This window comes from Amphiprion ocellaris, chromosome 20, assembly GCF_022539595.1.
Source record: "Amphiprion ocellaris isolate individual 3 ecotype Okinawa chromosome 20, ASM2253959v1, whole genome shotgun sequence".
Classification (NCBI taxonomy): Eukaryota; Metazoa; Chordata; class Actinopteri; family Pomacentridae; genus Amphiprion; species Amphiprion ocellaris.
Genome location: NC_072785.1, coordinates 29,058,149 through 29,075,709, shown reverse-complemented (window position 1 = coordinate 29,075,709; position 17,561 = coordinate 29,058,149). Strand labels below are relative to the sequence as shown.

Here is a 17,561-nt window from a genome sequence, read left to right as displayed (position 1 = left end):
AGAGCCCTATAGACACCAGTTTTTGTTTCCTATCAATGATTCCACATAAACATTTAGTCAAGATAGCAGAAAACTGGAACTTTGTCTTATAACAGCTGTAAGACAACAAATTCTACTGATATTGGAGGCCTCAAAAGTTGGGAAATGTTAACCAAAGATCATATTTTTTAACGGAAACATGTTTACATCCATATTTAATTTTTTAAAAAGTTCTATTACAGCCTTATTTCAGCTTACTTATTTTATTTCAGTTATGTATCTTGCTAATATATTTCTACTTTTTAAGCAATGTGTTTCATATGTTATGTCATTTAGTTTTTTGTGAGCAATGTCTGGCACAAGAATTTCCTTCAAATTCATAAAATTTTATCTTTTTTTTAAACTCATATAAACACACACACACTTACATGAACTTTCTGGTATCCAAATAGAATGGAATATAATAGAACAGGGGTGGCAAACATGCGACAACAAGATAGTAAGAGAATAATAGTAATAGTAAGAGAAATTCTAAAATAAAAATACTAAAATGACTACTGTGTAAAAAAAAAGTACAGCGTAAATACAGTGTAAAAAAGACATAAATTTGCGTAAACCAGAGTAATTAATTAGAGTATAATTTAAATTACAACATTGCACATGGTTATTAAAGTGTTACAGATGAGACTGAAATATTGCACATGTATTGGATATTGCATTAGTATTGGAAACAGAAGTCTTTAATGATTTTCTGATTTATTGTTCATGAGGGATAGCCAGTCAAAGAGGTGGCGACCTGGATGAGAGGGGTCTTTAACCCTCCTGTTGTCCTCATTTATGGACACCAAAAAATGTTGTTTCCCTCTCTGAAAAAATCCAAAAAATCAGCAAAAAAAATCCCCATATTTCTGAAAATTTGCAAAACTTACAGGAAGAAAATTCCAATAATTCCTTAACAATTTCCCTTAAAAGTTTTATTTTTAAAAAATCCCCCAAATTTGGCAAGAAAATTCTAGTAAATATTTTTAAAAAATGAGTAAAAATCTTCCAAAAAAATCCTAAAAATATCTGAAGTGATTCCATGTATATCAGTAAAACTTCTAATAATTTCTTTAAGAACATTCAGAAAAAAATCAATTTTATTGTGAATGTTCTTAAGAAACATTTTTAACATTTGTTTTTTTTTCCCACCAAAAAATGTTCAAAGATTTCCTAAAAATGTTGAAAATGTGGACATCAGAAGTTTCACTGTGAAATTTTTAAAAAATTTTTTTCCACATTTTCAAACTTTAAAACGGGTCAATTTTGACCCGCGGGACAACACGAGGGTTAAGGATATAAAAGAAATTTAAAGAAAAACAAAAGTTGAAATATGTAAATTCCCAGCTCTGAAAACATGTGAAAATCTTCAAAATCCAACCAAAAATATTTTATAGAACTTATTTTGGGTCCTAAATAAAAAATGACCACGTCAAATTTCAGGTGTTTTATTTTGACAGGACGAAGGCAAGGCCTGTGTGCAGCTTTACGCATGCTCCAACGTTCTCGTCTCCCATTGGCTGGCGTCGTGACGCTGTACGCACGTAGGCGCTTCCTCCACTTGACTCGCAGCAAAATAGAAGATGGTGAGTATGAAAATGGCGAAAAGGGAACGATTTCAGCCGTTTACAAGGCGAGTTTCGAGCCGCTGGTGTTTTCGTAGACTTCTTAGCGACGTGAGGAGGCCGACGTGGCGGTTTTGGGGTTTAATTTCAGCGCGTTTTGTTGAGAAGCTCCATTCCGAGATGGATCAACGATCACATGACAGCTGAGCAGTTTTGTCCCAAAAAATTAGACTGCAACAAGCTGCAAGCTGCCCCAAAGTCTCAGTTTCCTCCTGCACGACGGTCTCTCACTGTCACACGTTTGTTCATCAACCATTCTGGCTGTCTGTTTAACTGCTGTCATGATATTTTTACACTTTTCCCAGTTTGGGACCCAGTTAGCTCGCAGTGCTAACAGGCTAACAGCTACTCTGTTTCCTGAGGCAGAAATGATGTTTATTAACCTGAACTATGACTGTCACTGTTTAGTTCCTTAGATTTTTAAAATATAAACCAACTAGTGATGCATAACTGGTTTTACATCAGCTCTGCAACTGCACCTCCATTCATTCTCTGTCTCTAGGCTGTTATGAACCAACATTTCAGTAAAAACAAAGTTTAAATGCAGCTGAAATCACAACACTGAAGACAGACTTTACATCAAATCCACGTCTAAACCTTCTGTATTTAGACAGATTAAATCTGGAGTAAATTGTGTTACAGAGGCTAAAGAGTCTTGAGAACACAGTTTCTGATTTGTGAAAGCTTTATTCTGTTTGTGAAAATGCAAAAATGGAAAATGCAGTGCTTTTATTGCATGTAGACCACATTAGATCATGTCCAGATCCAAAACCATGACATGTAATCTCCCTTTTTTTATATTTACACAAGTAGAATAAAGATTTCACAATTCAGACAGCTGGTTTTAAAGGGTTACTATATATACGTAGATGGATCAAGTGTGCACTCGATCGTCCAACAGGAAGTAAAGATTCCTTGAAAATGTAAACATAGAGATTGTGTAGCTTTTTTTCCCCCACATGTAGACCACCTTAAACCAGGCCAAGATCTCAAACTATGATACATAGACGGATCAAATCTGAAGTAGATTGTCCTGCAGAGATTAAATATTCTTTTACACAAAATGTAACACCTTTTTCCTATTTGTAAAAATGCTTATGAGGAGATTATATGTGGGGGTTTTAGATCTGCATTTAGTCTAATGTGTTGCAGATGTGACAAAAGCACAGAAATCTCCCTTTTTTGCATTTTCAAGAGTAGAATTAAGGTTTCACAAATTTGAAAGTGAGTTTCAGTCAGTGTTAAGGGTTTAACTAAAAAGTCTAACACAGTTTTACGTCATTAAAATGATATAAACTTTGAATATCGGCCACTCAGTGCTTTAAGTTTCTCTTAACAGCAGAATCAGAAGCTAACTTTTGTGTTAAAATCTCCATATTTACTTGATTTTAAATTAAAATTGCCCTTTGATTTGCTTCACATCACTCTGCTCACACTCGTGTCAGGTGAATGTTTTATTTTTGCTTCATCATCATCACTAACCATCGACCATTAACAATCGATTTAACTTTTTCTCATTTGTGTTTGAATGATTAATATCTGTCGACTTAATCCATCCACTTTTTAATTTCTAATTTCAGTTTTCCCCTCTTGTCCCAACCCTTTCTTCTGTTCTGTGTTTTTCTTCTTCTGTTTTGTTTTCTTTTTCACCCCAATCTTTGATCTCGTCTCGATCTCGTCTCGTTCTCTCCACGCACATCCTGCCTTCCTCCCCTTATCTCCCCCCTCTTTGCCTGTCTCCGATCCACCAGGCTGGTCACCGGGTAAGTGTCGTCGCTCTGAGCTGGATCCTGTTTTCTGCCTGCAGCACTAACACGGGGTTTGGGTTTTATGCAGGTCTGCGGTTTCTGCATCTGTCAGCACGACTGGCTGCTGCTATTTCAGCAACTGCAGCGTTCCGACGCTTGAATTACCCCCGCTGTCCTAAACAAACACTAATTTACCCCAAATCGACAAGAAATAAGACATAGGAGGAAACATGAAGCTGCCGGATTAGATTTCAAGTAGCAATCTGTAATAAATGAGGCTTTAAGGTCACGATCCCTTAGATCTTTTTAATACATTTTAATCATCTTTTATACAACAACTAAACCTTATGAGCAGAGAAAATGCCCTGATTGGTTTACATCTTCACAGAATAATTAATCAAATATCAACTATTAAATTACTCACAAACTATTTTAAATATCAATTATTCAGTTGGAGTAACTTTTGTAAGGAAAATAAGTCTAAATTCTCTGATTCCAGCTTCTTAATTTAGAATATTTTCTAGTTTCTTTTCTCCTGTGTCACAGTAAACTGAATATCTTAGATTTGTGGACAAAACAACACCTTAAAAAAACAAGTTTTTACCTCATTATTTTATACTAGCAGTTTTTGAACATTTAATTGTAAGAAGTACATATATAATAAATGAAATGTCAAAAAAAACCAAGGATGTTAAAGAAATGTTCATGTCTCCTTTTCATATATAGAGCTGCAATTATACTATTATATCAAGTGTTTATATTAGCAGTGTTTTGCTTATTTAATTATAAAATTTATACATATTCTAAATGAAATGTCAAATATCCGCGCTGACTTCCATAAAAATAGTGACATTAAAGAAATATTTTTGTCACCTTTTCTTATATAGAGCTACAATTAAACTATTAAATCAATTATCAACTATCTGTATGGAAAAAAAATCTAAATTCTCTTATTCCAGCTACTTAATTTTGAATATTTTCTGGTTTCTTCTCTCCTGTGTAACAGTAAACTGAATATCTTAAATTTTTTGGACAAAACAACTAAAAAAAACAACTTTTTAACTTTTACATTACTCTATATTAGCAGTTTTTACATATTTAATAGTAAAATGTATAAACATTCTAAAGGGAATGTGAAATGTCGGCACTGACTTCCAAAAAAAAAAACCCAAAAAACAATGACGTTAAAGAAATGTTCATGTCAGCGTTTCATATATAGAGCTGCAATTAAACTATTATATCAATTGTCAACTATTTTTAAGGGGAAAAAAATCTAAATTATCTGATTTATTTTGAATATTTTCTAGTTTCTTTTCTTGAATATCTTTAATTTGGGGCAAAATAACACCTAAAAGAAAAAAATTTCCTTTTATATCACTTTATATTAACAGTTTTTGCACAATTAATTGTAGAAAGTATATACGGTATATTCTAAATGAAATGTCAAATATCAGGGCAGACTTCCAAAAAACAATGACATTAAAGTAATGTTCATTTCACCTAATAATCATTTTTTAAGGAAAAAATATCTAAATTCTCTGATTCCAGCTTCTTAATTTTGGGTATTTTCTAGTTTCTTCTCTTCTCTGTTACAGTAAACTGAAAATCTTTAATTTGTGGGCAAAACAACAACTAAAAAAACAATTTTTAGCATTTATATTACTTTATATGAGCCATTTTTGCATATTTAATTGTAAAAAATATAAATGTTCTAAATGAAAAGTCAAATATCGGCACTGACTTCCAAAATAACAGTAACATTAAAAAAATGTTCATGTAATTTTTTCATATACAGAGCTGTAATTAAACTAAATTAAACTATATATCAATTATCAGCTATTTTGATCATCAGTTTTTAAGTAAAAAAGTCAAATTTGTGATTCCAGCCTCTTAAATTTGAATGTTTTCTTGTTTAAAAACTGAATATCGTTGGGTTTTTTGGAAACTCGGATATTTTTCACCATTAATCAACAGGTTGTTTGACAATGAAAATAATTGCTAGTTTCAGCTTTAAGTTTGGACATGTTTTGGCACTTTTTAGGTGAGGAACTCTAATCCTGACCGAGTTCACTGATTTGTATTTGTTGTAGAGCTGCAGCTAATAATTATTTTTATTGTCAGTTAGTTGTTTGGTCTTTAAAATGTCAGAAAATGGTGGAAAATGTTTCCCAAAACCCAACATGACAAAAATATTCAATTTACTATCACAGAAGAGTGAAGACACTTAAAAAATAATCGCATTTAAGAAGCTGCAATTTAGAAAATTTAGATTTTTTTCCCTATAAATAAAAAGGTTGATGATTAACTGATTAATAATGGTTCTTGTAATCGCTAAATAGACTTCCTGGTTTGTCTCAAAGTCCACCAGTTTGGTTTTAAAAGAACCTTAAAATGTTGATGTATAATTTTCTCCCATAATCAATACTTAGAGCCTCTCTGCTGGCTGATGGAGTTATGATGTGATTTGTGGGTTTCTCGTTTAGCGTAAATCTTCAGGTTATCGACTACTTGTGTTGTGTGAAAACATAATTTTCTCTCTCATCTGTCGTTGACTGTCTGAAAATCCAACTTGGGCCGATTTTAAATTAGAAGCAACGTTTTTCAACCCAGTTTGAATTCAGACACTTAACAGATTCTTACTCACAAATGTTGCTTATTTGAGCTTGAATCATCCACTGTACTAAATTCAACGTTAGGTATTTTTTTCTTTGTTTTTTTGGTTTTTTTAGTTGTAATGACTAAACTGGACTTAATGTGGCCTGTTTTGAAGACAATACCAAACTATTTAACAGTAACTAACTGAGGAGTTTAGTCTTTTTACGGTGGAGTCTGATTGCATTATTCTCTGCTGCTGAATCGACCGGCGGTGTCCTGCAGGGCTCCGTCCTCGGCCCGCTGACTTTTTCAGTTTCTAAATGCAGCAGCTCACGGGTTGCAGTCGAATAGTCAAACACAAGTAAATCTTTTCCCTGAACACTTTTCCTCGACCTTAAACCTCATGAGCTCAAGGAAAAGAGGGAGAATTGGTGAAGACTCAGGAAAAGATGACCACAGTGCTCAGAGAATCCGACTGTACTTACACTATGATGGTGGATGTTGTTGCCGTAGACGATGCGTCGCTTGGAATGCTGGTACTTCAAAGTTCATCAGGCTAAAGGAGATAAAAAAGAAGCATTTGAAGCAGCTTTTCTTAGCATCATAACTGCTACTAAAGCCCCTTTCTTGAAATCTAGACGCATCTAAACATTTCGACTTGCTCTCTGACTGAACATCCAAAACTGCACAAGTCGTGATGGCAATCTTATTTGGTCGGATAAGTGCCACATTTTGGGTTTTATGAAATGATTTTGAGAAAGATTTGTCCACATTTCAGCACCCATATTAGTCCTAAAACATTGCAGAGATGAAAAAGGGCACAATTTGCTCCCTAATAAAAAAAAAACGGCTTTTAATTTTTCATCTGTTACCAGCTGAAATGTGCATAAAAATAAAACTTTACAGCAATAAAGATGATATGTAACCGGTCAGATTAATGAGACTCATCAGAAATTAATGTAATTCAGGTTTTGAGTAACAGCAGATGAAGTTTAGTTTGTTGTTTCCAGTTGTTTAGGATTATTTCCTTTGAGTTTAATAAATAGCTGCAGCATCCAAAAAGAGATATCTCCAAGTTGCTGCATTTATGCTAGTTGCAAAACAGTGGTAACTTCTCTATGTACTTAATTGATCAATTATTCATCAGCAAAAAATGTAATCCAGGTTTTATCTAACGGGAGCTGAAGTTTAGTGAAATTCGCTGGATTTTGGTTGATTTTTTTGGTGAATGTTCTTAAGAAACATTTTTAACATTTCTTTTTTTTCACCAAAAAATGTTTGAAGATTTCCCAAAAATGTTGAAAATGTGGACATCAGAGGTTTCACTGTGAAATTATTATTTTTTTCTCCACGTTTTCAAACTTTAAAACGGGTCAATTTTGACCCACAGGAAGACAGGAGGGTTAATGGAACAGTTTGATAAACTTGCTATTAGTTTAGAATAGAATAGAATATTCTTTATTGTCATTATACAATGTATAACGAGATTGCAGAGCTTCTCCTTTACAGTGCAAGGCAATCTTAAAGTAGTGCAAAAAAAAAACAGTCTATTTAAATAATGGAGATTTTAACTAAATGTTCTGTCCAGTCTTGCGCGTTGAACAAATACGGCATCTCTGGTGCTGTGGTTGTTTTATTTTAGCAGTTTAATAAATCAGAAATGCCACATATCTGGTGTCTAAAACGTGCTTTAGATGCATCTGAGTCCCTTCACTGCTTTCTGAACCTTCCTAACCTAAAGACTATTCGACCGCGGCCGAACTCGTCGGGGCTCGTCGCCGTGGTTCTGACCCGTCTGTTGTCTGTGCGATGCTGTCAGTTGGTCCTGGTGTTAGGTGACCTGCACATCCCCCACCGCTGCAACACGCTGCCGGCCAAGTTCAAGAAGCTGCTGGTCCCGGGGAAGATCCAGCACATCCTCTGCACGGGAAACCTCTGCACCAAGGAGAGCTATGACTACCTGAAGACCCTCGCTGGAGACGTCCACATAGTCCGAGGAGACTTCGATGAGGTCTGTGTGACGAGAGAACCTAGAGGCTGTTTAAGCGAAACAGTGTCACGGTCATTACAGCCCATAATACTGTTAAAAAACATCACATGTGGTGCTTTAAATGCAGGAGACAAACAAGATTTGTAAGGTCCATAAAAATGTTAATTTACAGTTTCCCATTAGAGCTTCAAAGGCTGCAGACGGACCACAAAGGCTGTAATTTATGTGGCCGAATATTTAATTTGAAGTGGATCTCCTGCCGATACTGAACACTAATTGCTGTCTAATTAAATTGTAAGTGCACCCTTCATGCACGTTGAATTTTAACTGCCTTGTTTTCAGTTTTTTATGGATGGTGCCACTGAGGTAGAACCGTCCTTTAGAAAGGGTTAAAATCATTAAGATTATGAATATTTAATGGTGATAATGACTGTCTGGTTATAAAATGTAGTCAGAAAAACAGGAAAAATAATATTAATGTTTAACATTTTTATTTGTCCTTAATGGTCCTGAATGTGATTTTTTTTTTTAAATGTGATGATAATGAATTAGAATCAATGTTGTTGAAAAAAAAATCCTTTACTATTTATTACCTCCAAAATAATTATTTTTTCATATTGAAAGTGTTTTTAAAAAGCATCAAATTAATTTATATTTAGTAGTTGTGATCAGTGACTGACACTGAAAAAAAATCCTCTTCGCAAAAGTGTGAAATGATTTACAAATATTAATTGATATAATACATATTTTTACATTTTTGTCCTTAAGGTCCTGAGTGACAGTTTTTTTTTGTTAAATCTACTGATAATAAATTAGAATCAAAATAAATCTTTTAGTATTTATCATCTGGAAAATAAATATGTATTTTTTTGCATTAAAAGTGTTTTTTTAAACTGAAAATTAATTGATATGTAGCAGTTATGATCAGAAAATAAATCTTCATTTTCGTGGAAAATGATATTTTTACATATAATAAAGTAATAATATAATATTTTGATTGCAGTGTTTTTGACCCATACATTTTTATCCCAAAGGTCCTGAGTTGTTTTTTTTTTATCTGATGATAATAATAAATTACAATCAATGCTGTTGCAAAAACCAAAATCCATTACTATTTATTATCTGATAAATAATTTTTTTTTCATATAATAAGTGATTTTAAAAACAGAAAAATGATTTACATTTGGTAGTTATGAGCAGGAAAAAATCCTATTCGCAAAAGTAAAAAAAATGTTAATATATTATAATTTTACATATAGTAAAATAATAATTATTATCATAAATATTTTTAATGCAGTGTTTTTGACCCATACAGTTTTTGTCCTTCAATCCTTTAGTATTTAGAAAATGATACAGATTTTTTTGTTTTTTTTCTTTTTGTGTGTTAAAAACCAGCTACATCATGGAAACAACCTGACATTTAACGACCTAAAATCCTAAAAAATTGTGAATATTTGGGAGTTTTTTTAAGCTAAGGACATGTGCTCAGAGAAAGTGGAAAACAGCAGGAATATAGAATAATTTTGGGCCATTTTTTGATGTTGGCATTTTTTATAATGAAATCACAGCTGGTTTAACCGTTTGCCGTCTGGTTAAACTTGTCCACAGCAGTAGATAAATGTCTAACCAGAGCTGTCAGTTGAAAACACCATCACATGAACCTCCTCTCACTTGTTTTCTGTCGTACGTTCCACCAGAACCTGAACTACCCGGAGCAGAAGGTGGTCACAGTGGGCCAGTTTAAGATCGGCCTGATCCACGGCCACCAGGTGATCCCGTGGGGTGAAATGGCCAGCCTGGCGCTGCTCCAGAGGCAGCTGGACGTCGACATCCTCATTTCCGGACACACGCACAAGTTCGAGGCGTTCGAGAACGAGAACAAGTTCTACATCAACCCCGGTTCTGCCACCGGAGCCTACAGCGCACTGGAAAGGTAGGAGAGCACAGAAACAGCACCTTAATACCTACACTTCAAGGATTTAAACAAACATTTGTAGCATCTCGGATCAGATCCAACATGGTTTGGGACGCTGTGATTATTTACAGAAACCTACACCTACACAGAATCTGGTGCTACTGATGATTCAAGGTGCAACTATTTATTACCAACAGATCAAATAACTGTGAACAAACAGAAAACTCACCGTTGGAGACGCAGCGACGCCACAAACTCAGTAGTCAGGATGAATGTTAGTAATCCTCTGCCAGTGGGTGATGTCTGTTTAAAAAAATCTCCAAAATGACACCATTTATCAGAGCTAGAAACTGGAAAAACAGAAATATTTGGTGTTTTTTTTTAACTTTCCAACAGTCCTTGAACTACTCATCTACAATCTACCCCTCTGTCGCAAGAAATTAAACAAATCGCAATTAAAAATTGTGATTTTCTCCATCAAAATTAAGTTATTCTAGATGTTTCGTTTACAAAGTTTCTGACAATAGTATTAATAATATAAATATTATTGCTAAATACTATAATACTAATACATATGATGCAAGAAAACTAAATTTTTTTTGTTGTTTTTGTAGTATTTATGATATTATAGCTGTGTTTTACAGCACAAAAGACTATTTAAAGTTTTAGATTTTGGTGTTTTGGTTTAAAGATATTTGTTGGATTGATGATGATTCCACCTCCATGCATTGCAGTGTAATTCTGCTAATGCTGCTTTTGCATTCAAACTTTGAGGAATTCTTTAAAAACCGAGGCGTCTTTTCAGTCCATCAGGTGTAACGGTAGAAGCAGATGGACTACAGTTACAGGAAAAGCCTCGACCTGACGTCTGTCTTCTCCTTTTACAGCAACATCATCCCCTCTTTTGTACTAATGGACATCCAGGCGTCCACCGTGGTGACGTACGTTTACCAGCTGATCGGCGACGACGTCAAGGTGGAGCGAATCGAGTACAAGAAATCTTAAAGGAGGAGGAGGAGAGGCGGGTTATGGAGGCTGTCATTTCATTCCTGTCCACCGGGGGGCGCCGGCTCCCTCAGAGTCACCACAACGTTAATGCAGTAACAAACTGTTCAGTAAGTTAACTCTAAATGACCCGTGTATTATATTGTTTATACATCATCAGCATCCGCTTGTACCCGAGCTGTTGTTTGGTAGAGAATGAAATAATGTCACGTTTTGTGCTGTCAAAAAGAGATATTTGGTGCCATTTTCTTTCATTCTCCCCTAACCTCCTTGTTTTTTTTTAATTTTATTTTGAAAATTTCACCCTCATGTAACCAACAGGCCTTTAGCTTCCTGTAGTCGGCCTTATTTCATTCATTTCTGTCCACAATAAAGATGTTATTTCACTTCACCTGCTGCTTCTCTTTAATGTTTAAAATAACGCCGATTCTCACATGAAGCCAAATCTAGATGAACTCCAAGTTTCTGTATTTGATTTTAAAATGATAGCGATGAGCTAATTTTCATCACAGTAAGATGCAAATTAAGCCTGAAAACATACAAAATGACCAAAAAGAGATGTAAAATAACCACAAATATGTGCAAAATAGACACAAAATGACTCAAATGAGATTAAAAACCACCACAAGGACACAAACAAAAAGAGACTCAGAATGCTGAACAGAAATGCAAAATGACCATTAAAACACACAAAATGAGATGTAAAATGATGCAAAATAACCATAAAGATCCACCAAATTAGATGGAAAATGACCAAAAACAGATGCAAGACACCCACAAACATGTACAAAATGACCAGAAAGACACACAAGCAAACACAAATAAATGCAAAATGACCAAAATAAATCTGCAAATTAACGCTATAAACACACAAAATGATCAAAAAAAGGAATGTAAAATTATGCAAAATATACACAAAGATGCACAAATGACCAAAATGAGATGGAAATTAATTCAAAAAACACAAAATGGCCAAAATATATGATGCAAAATGACCAGAGAGACTCAAAATTAAAGAAAATTGACCAAAAATAGAAAATAATGACCAAAATGAGATGCGAAACAACTACAAAGACACACAAAATGATGTAAAATGATGCAAAATAACCATAAAGATACACAAGATGACCAATATAAAATGGAAATTAACCATAAAAATGCACAAATTTATCAAAAAGTGATGCAAAATGATGCAAAATATATGGAAATATGCACAAGATGACTAAAAAGAGATGCAAAACCACCACAAGAAGAGACAAAATGACCCAAAAAGTCATGTAGTCAAGCAAAGTAACCATAAAGATGGTGACAGCAAAATGACCAAAAAGAGATGGAAAATGACCACAAACAGATGCAAGACACTGACAAACATACAGAAAGACACACAAACAAACCAAAATACGTGGAAAATGACAAAAATAAGATGCAAATAACCCAAAGACGCACAAACTTACCAACAAAAGTATGTAAAAATCAAGCAAAATAACCATAAAGATGCACAAAATTCCCTAAATGAGATGTGAAACAAACACAAAGACACAGCTATTGAGTGGTTATGAAAAGTGAACCTTTATTGCAGTTTTTTAAACATTTGTTGGGGCTCAGGGGGTTAAACTGGGATGTGCTCCCAGTAGACCAGTCTTTGGTTTACTGGCAGCGATCAAGTGATTTCCTGGAAACTAAAGTCTTCTGAAGCATTTGTTTTGGTGACACTGGAGGGCAGCAAAGAGTGAAAACTGTTGATAATGAAACCTGCTGCTCACAAACTGTAAATCTGGACAAATTAAACAAACTAAACTTACAGAAAATTTGATTTTAGAACTTTAAAAGCACAAGAAATACAATCTGACCAAAGGAATTCATAAATAGGTAACACAAAAACTAACAGAAACACACATATACGCAAAATAATATAATAATATAATAATGCATTTCAGTTACTTTTGTGCTTTTGCAGCCTGATTTTAACTGACAAAAGGCTGAGAAAAGTAAATATATGTGCAATTTATCAGCTTAAACCACCAAAACATTTAAAGAAAAGCCTCATTTCCTCACTAATCTGAGGTTAAAATGTTCAGTGTTGACTTTAAAGCAACATTATAAATCTCAGAAGTCGTCGTCGTCCCATTCTCCCACAGACAGAGAACTCAAACATTCACTGAGAGAATCCTCCAGCCCTTCATCCTCCTCTTCCATCAGACTGATCCTGGTTCCTGGGAAACAGTCAAATAGAAAACCAGCTGATTCATGATTCACACAGAAAATAAATGCTGCTATTGTACCATTTCTGATAAACATTAACAGATAATGAACAGACGATTCTCTGAATTTAGCTGAACTTACTTCTTGGACTTTTTCCTCTCAGCGTTTGAGGTGATTTTATTTTCTTCTTCTTCACGTTTCTGTATTTCGATGCCGACGTACTGACAGACCTGCAAATGTCAAACCTAGCCAGATGTTTCATATTTTAATGGTATTTCTGAAGAAGGATTATTCTGGTTAATTTCAGCCTGTTGTACTTTTCATCAATCTTGTATCTCTGCAGTTTGTTCTGACTTTGTTCTGTTTGCTTTGTGGAGATTCAGAGAAACTCAGATGAATATATTTATAATTATGCAGTCAGTGAGCTAAACGTCTGTTTCCTTTCAGTCACCGTGAAACAAGCGTTTGAAATGATAAATTAGAATCTGATCTTCAGGAAGCTGCACTGAGGTGCCACTTTTTACCGTGATTAGATTTTTTTTGTAACTTCCTCATTTCCTCAAACCGTCTACAAGAGTGGAGAGGACAAATTTAGTAAGACCCATAGAGACAGAAGAAAAAACAGCAAGTGGCTCCATATCAAATGAGCAAAAACAGACACGGAAATTCAATAAAGAGAAGCAAAATGACCAAAATAGATGCAAAACAAGCACAAAAACACACAAAATGACCAAATGGAGGTAGAAAACAACCATAGAGACACAAAATGACCAGAAATGGATGCAAAATGATCGGAAAGATGCACAAAAAGAGAAGCAAAGCCACCTCAAAGACGCACAAAATGACCAAATGAAGGTAGAAAGCCACAAAGAGACACAAAATGACCAAAAATAGAAGCAAAGCAGTCTCAAAAACACACAAAATGACTAAATGGAGGTAGAAAACAACCACAGAGACACAACAACCACAAAAACAAACACAATGACCAAATGGAAGTAGAAAACAACCACAGAGACACAACAACCACAAAAACAAACACAATGACCAAATGGAGGTAGAAAACAACCACAGAGACACAACAACCACAAAAGCAAACACAATGACCAAATGGAAGTAGAAAACAACCACAAAGAGACACAAAATGACTACAGTACAAAGACTAAATAGAGATGCAAAAACAACCACAAGTACACAGAAAATGACCACAAAGTCTATTCAAAGTAATCACCAACAAATGCGAAACCATCACAAGAACATTAAAAAGGCCGATAAAGAGACACAAAATGTCCATAAAACACAAAAGGACGTATGCAGGGGTTGCAAAATAATCACAAAGAAATGCAAAATGACCACAAATTGATGTAAAATGATCTCAAACACATACAGGGTGACCAAAAAAGATGCAAAATGACCAACAGTAAGTACACAAGTGTCCCCTACTGTCTGAGCGACATAAATGCAAACATTAGAAGTTGTTGATGCTTGAACAGGTTCTCCATAGAACGTCGTAAAATCAAGAATAAATATGTGTCTGCAGCTGAAACATTACCAGGCTGAAATAAATCAGAATTATCTGATAAAACTCTGGATGTTTAAACCTGTGGAGCTGCATCGCTTCATGACTTGTTTCTCACGTGGTTTGTCTGTTTGGCAGGAAGGATTTTCTTGCTCCAGTGTTGATCTTCTCCTTGTGTTTTGATCGGGAGGGAACCTCTGACTGATGAGGTTCTTTATTCTCAGGTGAAGTTACAACAGAACTGCAAATGTCAGGGGAGGAACCTATAAGGAGACACAAAGTGGCCAAACAGAGATGCAAAATGATCAAAAAGAGGTGCAAAATAAACCCAAACAGACCCAGAATGACCAAAAAGAAATGCAAAAAGACCTCTAAGAAACAAAAAAAGACTAAAAATAGATAGACTATGACTAGAAAAATGTACAAAAAAGTCTCAAGGACACACAAAGTGACCAAACAGAGATGCAAACTTACCAAACAGAGGTTCAAAACAACCACAAAGAGACAAAAAGACCAAAAATAGAGATATAATACGACCACAACAGATGCATAGTGACCTCAAAGAGACAAAAAAGACTAAAGAGGCACAAATTGTCTGAATGCCAGATGCAAAAAGACCCCTAAGAAATAAAAAAACACCAAAAACAGATAAAATATAACCAGAAAAATGTACAAAAAAATCAAAAGGACACACAAAGTGACAAAAGAGAGATGCAAAACTATCAAAAAGAGATGCAAAAAAAAATCACAAACACACATAAACAGCCAAAAATAGTTGCAAAACAACCACGAAGACACACAAATGCACCCATGTAGCAGTAGCTGTTCTATGAAGGGAAATAGTTCCCTAGTTTAAGCCTGTTTCCCATCTGTCCGGATGCACCTGTGCAGAACGTTCATGTAGTGTTGGGTGATGAGGCTGCGGACATGTTCAGGGCTGTGAGAAGCTGCGATGATGTAAAGAAACTCCTTCTGAGCCAGAGTCAGAGCCGTGTGCTGCAACACACGAAACATTTCAGATGCAAAATGACCGAGAAGAGATGGAAAATGACCAGTAACCTGCATAAAACAGCCTAAAAACGATGCAAATTAAGCATAAAAACACAGAAAATGACCAAAATAAGATGCAAATCAACCATAAAAACACAGAAAATGACCCAAATAAGATGCAAATCAACCATAAAAACACACAAAATGACCAAAATAAGATGCAAATCAACGATAAAAACACACAAAATGACCAAATCAAGATGCTAAATGATGCAAAATGAACTTTCACTCAAAAACGTCGATGAAGACGATCATTTACTTTGAGAAACGGGGCTGCTGTCATGGCTTTGGGGATCTAGACGGTCGTCAGGTGAAGCAGCTGTGGTTCGCTTCTTACTGCTGCAGGATTGTTGAGTTTCAAGCTTCTGTTGAAGTTTATGTCTTTCAATGCTGTTAAACAGAAAACAGGTCAGCTTCAGGTGTTTGGTTTCACCTGGTTTCCACTGATCCTCTCACAAAGCCATAAAATGACTGGATTTAGGTGCAAAATGACCAAAAATGTAGGTAAAATATCCAGATCTAGATGCAAAACGACCAAAAATATACATAAAATGACCAGATATACATGCAAAATTACCAAAAATGTATGTAAAATGATCAGATAAAGATGCAAAATGATCCAGAATCTATGTAAAATGACCAAACATAAATGCAAAACAACCAAAAATGTACATAAAATGAACAGATATAGATACAAAGTGTTGTGAAGCACGGAGATATGGGATCCCAGAATCAGTCATTTATAAGGGCTGACTGTGATCTCATAGTAGGGGGTGTTGAGAAACATGGAGGTATGAGATCCCAGAATCAGCCACAAGGGGGAGACTCTGGCAGAAAACAGCTAAATAAGGGAACATTGTGATGTTATAACCTGTGATTTGTAACTGATTCATGCTATAACCTAATAAGTGTGTTAAAGCTAACACAAATACCTATTTTTATAATCTTTGTTTAAGAAGTAACTAAGTCAGAACAGCAACTCACTGTGAAAAGTGATGTTTTGGTTACCAGGGAAACTGATGTTTTTGATATGACAAATATGAGGAACTAATGCTTTATTGAATGGAAATGCTTTTAAGAGTTTGATTACTATGAAACTGAGATGTTTTATAAAGAGTTTTGATTACTGTTAAACTAAGGTTTTTAACTTAGTAATGAAGTGAGAAGTCAAGAGCTGAGGTGAACTGAGGTCAAGTGTTCACAGTAAAGGTTATTAAGCTCAAAATAAATGTCAGGGATTTTTGTGAGTCTGACATCTGTTTCCTGACCGGAGGCCTGCTCTGAGCTGCAGGTGGAACAAATACATTAATAGAGAAGTGAGACTGAGTGGAAGGGTCCAAACAGTCCAAACAGTTAGTTTCAGTTCCTCAAACATGGAGGGGTCTTAGGAGGAGTTGGGGGGGAGCTGGTGGAACAGTCCAGAGTGGATGGTTTTAGTTCCTCCAGAGCACGCAGAGGCCACGAGGTCAGTGGATGGGAGCAGTGCACGAGTAAGGAGGGGGATGAATGCTGTCATCACGTATGTTAATTAAGGGTGCAGTTCTTGCATATGCAAAAGGTTCAGTTGTTGTATAAATTGCACTGGATCGAGACACGAGTTGGGAGTCGTTGCGAGGTGGTCACTCGTTGCAAGCCAGGGTAGAAATGCTCTGAGCAAAGGGGATTTTACCACGTAACTCGGACGGGGGATTCAACATGATCTGCAAAGGAATATCTGTTCTATTGGAATTATGGACTGAAGGAGTGCTCTTTCTGCACTGTTTGAGGATTACAAAAGACTGTGATCTAAAAATAACGCTGACTGAAGGAATATAACTGAACTCTACTATTTCCAAAGGATTAACACCAGAATGGATTAACAAAGTTTTTACTGGCCCAAAGAACAAAAATGGATACA

The 17,561-nt window shown here is 35.2% G+C and overlaps 2 protein-coding genes across 2 annotated transcripts in view; both read left to right on the top strand.

Moving 5' to 3' along the window:
* Positions 1-1,502: 1,502 nt before the first annotated feature.
* vps29 (VPS29 retromer complex component) lies at positions 1,503-11,287 on the top strand. Its single transcript, XM_023273870.2, has 4 exons — positions 1,503-1,604; positions 7,806-7,997; positions 9,674-9,909; positions 10,779-11,287. Exons 1-4 carry the CDS (start codon positions 1,602-1,604, stop codon positions 10,894-10,896), a joined length of 549 nt encoding a protein of 182 aa, XP_023129638.1. The 5' UTR covers positions 1,503-1,601; the 3' UTR covers positions 10,897-11,287.
* A 5,804-nt stretch (positions 11,288-17,091) lies between these two features.
* The window catches only part of si:dkey-196h17.9 (uncharacterized), a 14,207-nt gene continuing 13,737 nt past the window's right edge, over positions 17,092-17,561 (top strand). The window contains exon 1 of the mRNA XM_055005977.1: positions 17,092-17,129. Within this exon, the coding sequence (XP_054861952.1) occupies positions 17,092-17,129 (38 nt within the window). The remainder of the gene's footprint in view (positions 17,130-17,561) is intronic.

Bases quoted from the DNA above. Each gene is read 5' to 3' on its own strand.
- vps29 (XM_023273870.2), top strand. The intron at 7,998-9,673 runs GTCTGTGTGACG...ACGTTCCACCAG, and splicing joins TCCGAGGAGACTTCGATGAG to AACCTGAACTACCCGGAGCA. The intron at 9,910-10,778 runs GTAGGAGAGCAC...CTCCTTTTACAG, and splicing joins GCCTACAGCGCACTGGAAAG to CAACATCATCCCCTCTTTTG.